Source organism: Acipenser ruthenus, chromosome 26 (assembly GCF_902713425.1).
Source record: "Acipenser ruthenus chromosome 26, fAciRut3.2 maternal haplotype, whole genome shotgun sequence".
Taxonomy (NCBI): Eukaryota; Metazoa; Chordata; class Actinopteri; order Acipenseriformes; family Acipenseridae; genus Acipenser; species Acipenser ruthenus.
The window spans coordinates 7099145-7113262 of record NC_081214.1 but is presented as its reverse complement, the minus strand read 5'-3'; the positions used below and the strand labels follow the sequence as shown (position 1 = coordinate 7113262).

Here is a 14118-nt window from a genome sequence, read left to right as displayed (position 1 = left end):
AATACTTCTCGCTGGTTTCCAATTCAGACAACTGTTTTAGACCAATGTTGGTTTTCCAGAATATTAAACTTGTATTTATTAAAGTCATCAAAAAAAAAAAGAAAATGCTGGTTTCACAGACCCAACAGCAATAATCTTCAACTACCTAATGTTAACTCAGACCAGGTAGACCACGACTAGTGTCTTTATTAAATAGGGTCCGGTAGTGCATGGGGATAGTTCACCTTTAGCCTTGAATACTCTGAATTTCCAAAACAGACTAAAGGTCCGGGTGGCGCACACTACAGAGCAAGTGTGACCTCTGGTGGCCACACCGCAGCAGTGCATCCCAATGCACAAGTTGGTGTAAATGTGTCTGATAAGAGCTCAAATTATGGCTGCAGGATAAAAAATAAAAAAAGATATTAAAAAAGGCGTTGTAGCCAGGGATTTAAATCCCATTTCCCTGATGTTAACCAGCAACGCCCACTACCTTTTCCACAGCCCGCCTTGTAAAAAAGCCACTTACTGTTAACATTGCGTAGCCTGTAGCACTGCTGGAATCAATCAAACCAGTACAGTACGGAAGTGTGTTTGTCCATTCATAAGGCAATGTGGTGGAGGTACAGGGGTCGCCAGTACAAGATATCCTGTAACACACTGCTGGACTCTTCTTTTCACTGTTCATTCAGAAGCTTGCTTCTGCACTTGCCCTCGCCCCTCACTGCCTCGTGTCAGTCAGGCCTCAGTGTTTTAATGCAACCACAAACAAACCCGTGGAGGATGCGAGCGGTGTGGGTGGAGAGGATTACAGGGAGCCTGTCTGGACCTGCACTGCTCCCATCAGGCTGGGCTACAGACGCACGCAACCGCTTGATTTCACAAGCTGCAAGCAGAAAAAAAAAAAAAAAAAGTGTGCGACCAGCTGGTTTAGAAGGGAGAGGGACAGGAACGCAGCGCTCATGGTGGGTCGCCTGAAGCAAAGCGTCATCACACGACTTCACTATGACCCACAGTAATCCCTCCTAAAAAAACACACACTGCCGTAACCCAAGGGCTGAGGGACTGGGAAGGAGGCAGCGATGCCCTAGTTGTTAGAGCAGAGAGACTGGGAGGGAGGCAGTCTAGCCCTAGTGGTTAGAGCTGAGGGACTGGGAGGGAGGCAGCGAGGCCCTAGTGGTTAGAGAAGAAGGACTGGGCTGCGAGGCATGTACGAGTGTGACACAGACCAGAAAGCAAGACATCACAGCTCACATAGCACAGGATTTTATAATGCTCCGAGGACTGAGATACATCAAAGATATCAGTTAAGGAACTTACACACCACAATAAACTGTCTCAGGAAGCTACAATAAAACAAAGTACAGTAGCTGATAAGCTTTCTAAATCTGAGCAGTGTGTTAGTAAGTCAGGCTACCTGTATAAAAATCACACAGTAATGCCAGAGACATGGTTAAACGCAGGCCTTCCTCCTCCCTGCCGCTCCCTCTACAGCAGGACAGGAAGTGTGGCTTCCCCATGCTCATGAAGAGCATACCATTACACTCCCACACTGCAATTACCCTGCCAAGTTCTTTTTATAAGGTCAGGGAACGCGAGTTCTGAAAACATTGCAAGGCTTCCGAACATTTCTAAGATAAATGAGGTTCCAAGAGCTCCAGGCTTCCAGACTCAGTATAGAGCGAGACGTGTTTGTGGCCAGAACGGTTCTTGCAGTTTGCTGGGAAGCGCGGCCTCGCCAAACGGCTGGGATTCGTTGCTGGAAATGAGCAGCAGGAAATAATTACAAGTTTAAATAATTAAGCAGGAACACTTCAGCTCTGCAGCGTGCAGGACAGCAATTATTTCCTGCAAAGCTGTATTTATCCCTTTGAAGTTGCAGTCCTCGTTAATTTGACCCTTTTTTCTGTGTGGGCTGCATGGGAAGCACAGCCCCAGACATCCTTTCCGGCCGCTCTCGGATTTAGGGAGGGAGGGAGAGGAGGGGGAGGAGGAGGAGGGCCGTGTCCCACTTCATGTTCCTCTGATCGGAGCCCCTTTCAATTCGGTTTCCTGAACGGTGGGTCGTCTGCGATCCATTTCAGCCACAATCACACAAGCAATCCCACTGTTAGAGAAAGCGTTTTAATAGCATAAGGCTCCTGTCTATTTCACGATCAAAAATCATGAAATAATGAAAGCAGTATTAGGGCCCTTGTGCAGTCAAGTACAGAACATGACAATGAATTTGAGCAATATCTAAATGAGAAATAATAAGGGAACACTGTACAAGTTAAAAAAGAAATATAAAAAATTGATACATATATATATATATATATATATATATATATATATATATATATATATATATATATATATATATATATATATATATCTATATATATATATATATATATATATATATATATATCTATATATATATATATCTATATATATATATATATATATATATCTATATATATATAAAATGAGATAGATATATATTATATATTTTATATATATATATATATATATATATATATATATAAAATGTTCAAATCACAGCAAGCACTTGCAAGAGGCAGCCCTGAGACACTGAAGAGTGTAAGAAGACAGGACCTCATAGATAATGACATGGTTTGGTCCATGCTACCTCAGGGCTTACCACAAACTTATTGGCTGAGCATGACACGAAAAAAAAAAACAGCGTCAGTAAGAGATCGCTTGAGGCAGGGGCAGGAAACCTCAGTCTCTCAGTCAATTCCATTGCCTCTATTAACATAGCAGTTTAGAGCCTGACCGTTTCAACATTACCAAAGACATGTATGTGAAACATACTGGAGATCTGGGCTTTATCAATCAATTCAGACTACCGGGGTCTGGAGTAGGGAGAGTATAATGTAATTCAGGAACAAAACAGAATACCCTGGACCTGTTCCATTGAGTTTGCCAGTGTAATAAGCAAAAGACTGGTCGAAGAATCCTACCCAACAGTCCCCAAGCCAGCCTCTAAAGCAGAGTACAAAAGGAAACTGGACAAGATGTTTTTTTAAAGCTTATAAAATTATAATGCCATGCCTTGGCTTACACACAGCAGTGTGTCCTTTGATTTTGAACTCTGTTCAGTCAAAACAGGCACATCATGCAAGCACTTAGCAAGCACATAATGAAAAGCACCATCTGTATGTGTGCTGCAGGCAGTGGACTGTACACGCTGTTTAATATATAAACTCGTATTTAATTCACAAGCCTATTATTTTTAACAGTTCAGTGAATTCCTTCCTCCCCCGATGGAGAGTGAGGTAACCGCTGTCCTTGTGGTTTGTTTACATGAGCTCATGAAGGCCGGACAGGGGGAGAGGGAGATAGCTGGTACTGTGCTGAGCTCACGCTGTGACTCTGACAGTCTAAACGAACAGGCCTGGGATGGGAGGTACCATGCAAGCTTGTGAACGGTGACCTCGTCACAAAGGAATGGCACTTGCCCTGCAGTTTATCCAAGTGCAGTTTTCAATCCTTCTACCTGAAACTGCGTCTTTATTATCACTGTTTAACTTGTGCTCTGTTGAGCAGATGAACACACAGGCCTACAAACAGGATCTCCTGCCTACCCAACTTCAGAAACCAGCTTACAGCAAACCAACCTTTCTTTTCTTTTGTAGTTTTTAAAGAGGTTTTCAAATGTTTCTAGAAAGCTATGGAAACACAAAGGAACAGTGGCTTAAAACCTGGTTCCAGGAGAGCTTTGAGGCAGCTTTGCTGTATCAAACCCCAAGTCTCCCCTGGTGTGCCATGCAGTGGCCTGAAACCTAGTCTCCTGAAACAAAGTTTCAAGCCACAAAATGTCTCTGTGCTAGGCAGACAAGAGCCTGGGAGCAAAGGGGGCAAATCTCTCAGCTGTGGATCTGCCTGTGATTGTTTACCGTCTGCCCTGGCAGTCTGGAATGAGCCTGGGCGATGAGTAACACACTACACAGAGCCTAGGCGAGCTCCCTCCCTTCCTTACTGGAAGCTCTGCTTCTGAAGGTCAGGAAAGAATTAAAAAAAAAACGTCTGAATCACAGAACTAAATGGGCGATGATGAGAGCAGGGTGTTACATTAGCTTTCAATAGCCTGGCACACCAGCAGTACCCACAGTTAGATCAACACACCACACCCAGCCAGCTAGGCAGACAAGAGCCTGGGAGCAAAGGGGGCAAATCTCCCAGGCCATCGAATTACCTGGGTCTAATCAGAAGATAAATAAGCATTACAGAACACCTCAGTGCTACTTTACCCTTCGCTGTATCCCATGCTGTCCAGGAGAAAACCAGCTTCTCACTGGAGAATCACACAGTGTCAGTCTATAGTGTTGCAAAAATGGGCAGCATGGGATACAGCCAAGGTCAACTTTAACTGAGCAAAGCAGGATAGAGTGGAAAATATCAGATCAAAGCAGAATTCATTAACTCAGTTATGAAAATAGCTTCTTATCAGTAGATATTTCATTAAAAAAAAAACAAAAAAAAACTTAAACGCTGTAAAATGAATCATCCCGTATGGACGACACATGCTTTATTTGGAGTCATAGCGAGAATAGAGCCAACGGTCAAAGGTGAAGCCTCTCTCTTAAAGATGAAGCCTCTCTCTTAAAGATGAAGCCTCTCCCTTAAAGGTGAAGCCTCTCTCTTAAAGATGAAGCCTCTCTTAAAGATGAAGCCTCTCTCTTAAAGGTGAAGCCTCTCTCTTAAAGATGAAGCCTCTCCCTTAAAGATGAAGCCTCTCTCTTAAAGGTGAAGCCTCTCTTAAAGATGAAGCCTCTCTCTTAAAGGTGAAGCCTCTCTCTTAAAGATGAAGCCTCTCCCTTAAAGGTGAAGCCTCTCTTAAAGATGAAGCCTCTCTCTTAAAGGTGAAGCCTCTCTCTTAAAGATGAAGCCTCTCCCTTAAAGGTGAAGCCTCTCTTAAAGGTGAAGCCTCTCTCTTAAAGATGAAGCCTCTCCCTTAAAGATGAAGCCTCTCTCTTAAAGGTGAAGCCTCTCTTAAAGATGAAGCCTCTCTCTTAAAGGTGAAGCCTCTCTCTTAAAGATGAAGCCTCTCTCTTAAAGGTGAAGCCTCTCTTAAAGATGAAGCCTCTCTCTTAAAGGTGAAGCCTCTCTCTTAAAGATGAAGCCTCTCTCTTAAAGGTGAAGCCTCTCTTAAAGATGAAGCCTCTCTCTTAAAGGTGAAGCCTCTCTCTTAAAGGTGAAGCCTCTCCCTTAAAGGTGAAGCCTCTCTTAAAGGTGAAGCCTCTCTCTTAAAGGTGAAGCCTCTCTTAAAGGTGAAGCCTCTCTCTTAAAGGTGAAGCCTCTCTCTTAAAGATGAAGCCTCTCTCTTAAAGGTGAAGCCTCTCTTAAAAATGAAGCCTCTCTCTTAAAGGTGAAGCCTCTCTCTTAAAGGTGAAGTCTCTCTCTTAAAGGTGAAGCCTCTCTCTTAAAGGTGAAACCTCGTTCGTTGGGGCATTCAGAAGACCCAACTCCGCTCCTGAATGTCTACACCCCCCCCACCCCCCGCCCTCCCCGACACGCCACACCAGTTCAGTGCTGTCCCAGCGGTCCAATGTGGCCCTACACCCTGTGACAGGACAGGGGGCTGTGAAAGAGCTGCTCTCCCAGCAGGTTGCTGCTCCTCACTGATGCGATTTTGTACAAAGCAGCCCATTGTAATAAAGCAGCAGTCCTCTCCACATTGCAGGGTTAATGCTCATTTCTATTTATACCTGAACAGGGCAGGCCTGGGATCTGGTTAACTGTCTTCCAACAGTCCTAGTGTCTCTGTGTGTCATGTGGGCTTGGATAGGGAAGTCAAGAGATAGAAAAGTTTCATATTTTGATAACTTTTCAACCATGAAGACAAGCTCATTATCAAACAGGCTGTGTTGTGGCTGGAGGGAGGGGAGGGGAGCCAAGGTAAAACAACAAAGACACTTTTGAAGTTATTGTCTAATATAATAAAACGTGTGATTCACTGTAATACTGTCTGAAGTTCCACAAACTGTTCAGTGGCACTCTCTGTAAAGATGCCATCTAATCAACGCCAAGTACATTCACCGCAATTCTGGCTTCTCATATCGATGGATTCTGAAAATAATCTGATCTTGTTGTCTGACCAGTTATTCGTACAGTGCCTGCACAGGGACAGGAGATTAGCAAGGCAAGCAAGCTTCCTGCTTTTATTTCAAGCACAGTACACCCTCTGTAACTGACACAGCTTGAAAACGACCAGTTTACATTTCCTGTGAAATGCAAAACAACCAAATACTTTGACATCGAAAATTAGAGACTTGCACACACAAAACAGGGTATGCATTGTAACTGTATCACTCATCCAATGTGTCCAGTAATTTAGTTTTAGAATCTCATGTAAGTGCAACATGCAATATCTGACAGCATACACAAATGAAACCCTTTGAAGTTTATAATGACTGGTGCCTTTGAAAGGACAAGGGACAAGTACAAAGCACCAGAACACTGTTTACTTTCCATTAAACGTCAGACTGGGACATTAGAGAAAGCCCTACTTGAAATAGGGGTGCTGTATTTACCCTTAAATAGGAAGGACTGCATGTTCTCATGGAAATAGCATTTTCAATGACCTAGCTTCTCAGAATTATTCTCTTGCTCCAATTGCATATTTTTTTTAATGCCAGTCTTTTCTTCAATGCAGACTCTCACCACTCACAGAACTTATCCCATCTGCCATTAATCCCATTCAGTCTTGCTGTTAATGTTATTGATCCATCGCTCTGCACAGAGTTCCTATCCAATTAGCAGAACACCACTTAAAAGGTGTACTGCACAAAACAAACTGAAACTACATTTAACAGGAAGCCCTACGACAACGTAAACAAACTGGTAAGCCAACAATGTCTAGTTCATGTTGAAGGCGGCCAAAGAAAAGAATAACGATAGTCAACATTCACCCAGGAATGCAGGCAACTGAAATGGGGGCGCTTTGGCTCCTGCTGTACTGACAGGGGTAAGTGAGCGACATGCAGTTTAGTATCTACGCTGTGCAGAGGCTTGGGACTCCAGCAGTACCAGCAGAGCAACCTGAAGCAGCTCTGTGGGTTTCTATTCACTGCTGCGGGAGGGGGGCGCTTAGGAGGAGAAGTGAACTAAGAATAGCGTTAAAGAAAAAAAAAATACTTTAAATAAATTAAAACAAGAATAGCGAGAACAAAAAAAAATAAATCCAAGCAGGGTTCTGTGTTCATGTTCATAAGCCGACAGACAGCCAGGTCGTAATTTATTACAAATTGAGTCGGTTTTCAAATGACTCGCTGAAACCGCCATCCTTAAAAGTTGCTTCATGTTTGGAGATGGTTTCATTTCAAATGAAAAGCATGGCTGTGACTTTGTTAAAACAGACTTCAAAAGGAGGAGCCATGCAGGACTATAGCAATGCCGCTTAACTCCACTGTCGTAACTGCAGGACGGATTTAATTTAGAAATGTCAAAAGACGGTGCTGTATTAATCACACGTTCTGTAATTACATCCGCCGTTTTCCTTTTACTCAAACTACATGTATTTTCATATCGCAAGTCCCTGAAGCGGGGCTGTTGTTTATGATGAAGGGGCAACACAGCGTGACCAGCGCATCAAGTCCAGTGCCTAAATTAGGATCATCCCCCTGAAATAGACATCAATAAGAGAGTCCCAGAGCGTCAGCCTCCGCTACCTGGGGTACAAAAGATTACTACAAAATAAAACACAAATGTTTAGTTTCTCCAGCTGCTAAACTACCTTTAATAAAGACTAAAAGTAGTATTTACTATAAACGTAATTAACAAACAAAAACAAATGTTAGACAACTATATCTAAACTAAGCAGGCGGTGGGCAGAGTGATTTCTTTAGTGTGCTAATAAAATGATTTATTGGACAATTCTCCTCGTTAAACCCTGACACTCGTTATTTATGCAAATGCTCAGCTCTGTACTTCAAACACACAAGTTATCTGTGCTTCACAAAGAAACATTGTGCAATGTTTGTTTTGCAATTACGCAATACATGCTGGAAAACGTGGAATGTTTTCAATGTGCACGGCAATTATAATACTGTTACCCGCCCAGGACCCTTCGCTCTTGCGTGCCCTCCCCTTCCCCCACGCACTGTACTCCTCCTTTCCCGTTCTCCCAGTCCGGGCAGACCGCTATCCCGCCGGTGACCGGTCCTTACCTGGCTGCGCTCAAAGTTCTCCTTCTCCGCCTCTAAGCTGTTGGCTCCCGCCCGGCGGTTTAGCACTTTGGGGATTGGGTTCTGGACCTGCTGCATTGAGTTCTTCACTCGATCCATTTTCAAATTATCCACACCGGGCTGGTAGTAGCAGAGAAGTTAGTAATGCAGCATTAAAAAAATATTCACCCTCCTCTGTGAAGTATGAAAAAAGCCACTTTATTTGAAACAAGCGTCTAATAGCACAATTCAAGCCCACAACCTCTTCAGGACTTTCGGTTATCCTTGCTTGAAGCAGCGCTGTCTAAACTCCTTCAACATAGCGGAGGATTCCAATGCTGCCAGCAGAACCGCCCACAAATGCAACAGAGAAACGCGATTGGAAACATCACATAACGCATTTGCCTACCATCCTCCTGATTAGCGTCATCCATTGGCTAATATTGTAATCAGTCAATGAATTCTCCTGCATTTTATTTTGTGGAATGTTTGGAAGAGGCTCCGCCCTAATAGCTTCACCCCGCCCTTAAACTAATCACTAGGTTTTATAAGCATCTAGTTGGTTAACACTTACGCTCATCTACTAATAGACCGCCTCCCCCTCCACTATACGCTATATCATTGGCGGAAATACACACTTCTACGTTTTCCTCGGAATTTGTGGGCGTTCCCCGGAGTGTGTTTGGGTTGTCGATGTTTATTATGCGGTACAAATAAAAATCCATTACTTCATCTGTTTGCACTCTCTAGCGCTTATAACATATTTGAATGAATATATTTTTACAACAGGCTCTCTGCTACATTAATGGGTTCCCTTTGATGGATGCTTGTACCCCTGCAATCTGGGATATGAGGCTACAGCGGCACAGAGTTTGAAAAATACCATTGGCATACCACTACAACACCAGTGCGTTACCCTGAACCCCAGCACAGCCATCAGCAGACCGCAGCATTACCAGCAATGGCAACACAGTGGATGTGGGATGAGAGTTCCATATGGTTCTGCAATCGGTCTCCAGTGTGTGTGAGTTCATCCCATTGGTATAGCAACACAAAACCAGCCAGCTTTACTATTATCAGCCTCATACCATCCCAGCATCCTGCCAACCCCCTCAGTACAGAGACACTGCCATTGCAGTGCCACTACTGCATCACCCTTGAAGATCATTTGGTCAGGGCAAGATTTCTCAGACGCGTTTCTTTCTCTTTCTCCCAGGACAAGGCAGCTCTCAGTTTTGTCGGGTTCTGACAAGGGAAGGGGAAGTGGCGAGAGGAAGTGAGAGATCCCCTTAGAATTTCACAGCACCATGACAAAGCGCTATTTACATCCTCCTACCCAGCTGGGGCTGCAGGCTGCAGCTGCCTGTCTCCACAACAAGGCTCACTCAGTACTGCACACCTTCCAGGGCAGCAAGCCTGTCCCTTCCATGACAGCTGGACAATACCAGCGGATTGCACTGAAGGAAGCCTTGCAGAACCAGGAACGCCAACAGAATGGCTTCGGAACTATACAGCAGTTCTTTAATGGAACACCAGATAGTGTGTGTTGGTTCAGATCATGACACACGTTCTGCTCACGAGTTCTGCTGCCTGATACAGCATTGTTGAGTTGTCAATAGCAACATTACATGGAATGCAGATTTTCTAGAGAGTTTTAAAATGTAGCAACCTCTGATTAGTTTGGGTGATTCCGTTTGGGTGGACACAGTGATCTTTTCTTTAGATGAAAATTAATGGAAATGTATTGTCAGAGAAAAGATAAACAGCGAGAACGGCTTTTAAAATGTGGTTTGAAGCTATTTGCTCTCTAAGGGTGGCTGGCAAATGGATTTGCATACATGCAATATTATGAAAATGTGTTCTGCAGACAGAGTTATATTGTGAATAATCCTCCTGTGATATCTAACTGAAAATCCAAATGGATTTGTCTAAGTACTGCTAATGCACTGTTATTGCATTTGGAAATGCATCCTTGCTCTTAGTCATGAAATATGACAGCTAATGTTTCTGGTAATGTGTCTCATTTTGGAATGCGTCTTTTTTGTACCCTGAATGTGGAAAATAGAATTAAAAATGAGAGACTGGAGTTAAGGTAGGTATAGATACTGTTTAGTATATACTGTATTGTTTAAAATGTAATTCAAAAGCGCTGGATTTTAGTACATGAATATACAAATAAAACAAATATTAAAACAATAATGGGCACAAGTGGCTACCAGGAGCTGCTAAGGTGCACGGCAGTGATGCCACTGCTGTATCGATTTCATTTCAACAGTGCAAACTGTGCTTCGTAAAGTTTCTATGTGGGTAGTAGATTTTGTGATTAGTTGAACTTGCATAGCTGTGTGGATACTGATGCTAAATGTGAGCGTTTTATTGACAACGCTTATAAAGGCACAAGCTGAAATGCTTCATTTCATTTCTTTAAAAGTGAGTTGCAGTGAAGGGAGGGAGTTTCCCTGCTGTCTGCAGTGTCCCGTGTCCAGGTGTGGTAGCTGCGGAGGGGGCTGGGTCAGGGGGCTGCCTGGCTCCCCTGGAGACCTGGCTGGGGTAAACACTGTGACAGCACCCCAATCACAGGCCAATTACACACCTATTGGTTTGACAGCAGCTGTCCATCCAGGGCTGACACGGTGACAAGGTGTGAAGGTCAGGGGCTCAACACACAGCCCAGCCACCTAGGGACTTTGATATAAGCCAATCTGATAGATAGATAGATAGATAGATAGATAGATAGATAGATAGATAGATAGATAGATAGATAGATAGATGGATGCTGGGATGAATACGTTTCACTATTTTTTTTTCCCACCTCCAAGGAATTAGATGGAGGTAATCATTGAGGAAGGGATACCTGTCCTTCCTGAGGACTCTTTGCCTAAAATCAGTGCCGACCTGGTCGTTTATGAAGGCGTAATTCTGCTGACAGCACAGGTGTTTATCATTTTATATCCCTACAAATTGTATTATTATATTGCTTCATATTGATACATATTATGAACCCATACTTTAAATTAAAATATATAAAACACACATGATGCACTATATAAACCTTGCTGTTACTTGTACACAGGTGCACCAGCATTGAGAGAAGGATCTACTACCACAGATTACTTAAGGAATTAAGCAACATTACGAGGAATTCAGCACTTCACAGAAATTGCAGAATGGAAGTATTTTTAAAGCTTGTTCATCAGGATATGTTGACACAGAGGTGGTAGTTTAATATGTTGTAGGTGAAAGGATTTCAGATCGTTACTGATGCACAGGTGATCATCACAATCCTTGAAAGAAAAACTAGATTTTATAGCTAATATAATTTAACTTCCCCGACTTAATTGTACGTAATATTTGTACATATCATTTTCTTACTAAACTGTACTTTGTAATCAAAAACAACATTACTGTATTTCAGACATTATGTAAGTATTATCAACATACAAAAACTCATTTCTCCTATAATATTATATTACTGTTGATTTTTTTTTTCAAAACAAAATGTTGATCAGACTTGTTTTCTTTTAAGCTATGTCATATACAAATATAAATCTCAATTTTTTTTTGCCAATTATTCAACAATTTTTTTTTGCTATTAATGCTTAACACAATTCTAATGACATGATTAAAATGTGTTTTATTCTTACTTTATTAGGATGCTGATTCAGTTATATGGTGTTTGCATTGTTGCCATTAATAAACGTGGGATTTGATCATCTCTTTTTTTTTAATGGCGACTCACTTATTTGAAAATCTCCCTTTTGGTTGATCAATTTGTCCATATTTTCGCTGGTCTTCTTAAAGAATTCTCTGGCATTACGAATCTGTTGGGATTCCATGATTTGGTCGACGATACTTTTTTTGACAGCCTCCGTCTCGCAACTACCAAAATATATCTTGTGACTGGCAACTGAGTTCTCAAATTTTATATATCCTAATATTGTTGTACAAAACAAATAATGTGAACCACATACTTCTGATGGACTTCCAACATCGAGTGTCTTCAGTAGGTAGTCTCTGCAGCTGTTCAGCAAGTCTGGCAACTGATCATTGTAAAGTTGGCTGGCAGTGACTGCTGCAGTTTTCTAACTTTCCCCATTCTGACAAGCTGGATTAGCATGTGGCTGTGCACTGCAGCTCCATTGAACCAGTACTTTAAAGCCTTTTCGTTCATGTGCCCATCCTTTAAGATGGATTTTTCCACCCTGGTCAGCTGTAAACTCAGCAGTCCCTCATAGTGAAGGGTGTTGTCTGCCAGAAGATCTGGATTATCCAGGTGCAGCTGGACTCATTTGAGATACTCAGCCACCAGGTTTCCAATCTCAGATACTTTCTCCTCTGCGAAGATGCTGCAGATCTGGTCTTTCACATCTACCACGTGCTGCTGTTTTACCTCATGAGACACAATGTCAATGATTAAGGATATGACCAAAGCCACAAACCCCACACTGCCATTAGTTATTTTAGCAGCCTGGCCTAATACAGTTAAGACACCTGTTATGTAAGCTTTCAGCTGTGTTTCTTGTAGATCAAAAGAGCTTTGTACAGTCTCGTAGTGTTGCTGAAGCACAACCGAGGAATTTAGACCCAGGTAATCCAAAAACATCTTGTCTAAAGATGCATCTGGAGTAATACCATTGGACTCTGCTGTATAATACAGTCAATCAATTCCTGGAGAGGGATCACACTGGCTGTTTCCCATATCTGCAAAAAATAGCAACTTGGGGGTTCCCGAGTGGCGCATCCAGTAAAAGCACTCGCTAGAGTGCAGGATGCGCTCTATAGCCTGGACGTCGCGAGTCTGAGTCCAGGATATTCCACAGCCGACCGTGGACGGGAGCTTCCAGGGGGCGGCGCTCAATTGGCCAGCGTCGCCCGGGGGGAAGGAGGGCTAAGTCGGCCAGGGTGTCCTCGGCTCACCGCGCACCAGCGACCCCTGTAGTCTGGCCGGGCGCCTGCGGGCTTGCCTGTAAGCTGCCCAGAGCTGCGTTGTCCTCCGACGCTGTAGCTCTGAGGCGGCTGCACGGCGAGTTCGCAGTGTGTAAAGAAGCGGGCGGCTGACGGCACACGCTTCGGAGGACAGCGTGTGTTCATCTTCGCCCCTCCCGAGTCAGCGCAGGGGTGGTAGCGGTGAGCTGAGCATAATAAAATAATCGTGCTTTTCAAATTGGGGAGAAAATCATAAAAACTAATTGGCAACGACTAAATTAAAAAAAAAAAAAAAAAAATAGCAACTTGATAGCTCCTTACTTGAACTGAAGAGGTAAAAAGGCTAGAGACAGTGCCACAGTTTGACTTTGCCCAGTGTCTAGTGTCTTTATTGTGTAGGTTGCTCAGTATTTTATAATTTAAAACACTCATGCACACACACAGATATTTTGCAGTTCATGATTAGAAATGTCACTGCTCGCTTTTGAGTACATATTTAAAGTTTGTTATCAAATACTGTCTAGTTTAAAAGTCAGAAAATGTCCAAACAATTCAAGGACATGGTGGCATAATGTTTTTTTTGTTTTTTTTTTGGTTAATGAACTTGTTTTTCTGCACTGCAAGCGGTTCTGTAAATGTAAACATTTCATATACTGTTTTTGCTTCATAATTCTTCCCACCTGACATGCTGTGCTGGATTAACATAGGGACTTTAGGGGCTACAGCCCAGGGCCTCAGATTTTGTGGGGCCCCCACAAAAAATAAATAGACTATAATTTATTATACAACATATAAAAAGGAGCATGTGACGTTATGCTGTGTGGAGTAAAGGTTCGGGCTCTGGACTCTTGACTGGAGGGCCGTGGGTTCAATCCCAGGTGGGGGACACTGCTGGTGTACCCTTGAGCAAGCAGGTTACCTATATTGCTCCAGTAAAAAAAACCAAAAAACTATATAAATGGGTAATTGTATGTAAAAATAATGTGTTGTCTTGTAATAATTGTAAGTCGCCCTGGATAAGGGCGTCTGCTAAGAAATATAA

General features: G+C 42.8%; 1 protein-coding gene across 1 annotated transcript in view; it reads right to left on the bottom strand.

The window, feature by feature from the left end:
- The window catches only part of LOC117430640 (huntingtin-interacting protein 1-like), a 47429-nt gene extending 38882 nt beyond the window's left edge, over positions 1-8547 (bottom strand). Inside the window, exon 1 of the mRNA XM_059000588.1 lies at positions 8154-8547. Coding sequence (XP_058856571.1) covers positions 8154-8270 — 117 coding nt within the window. The 5' untranslated portion in view covers positions 8271-8547. The remainder of the gene's footprint in view (positions 1-8153) is intronic.
- Positions 8548-14118: the final 5571 nt, after the last annotated feature.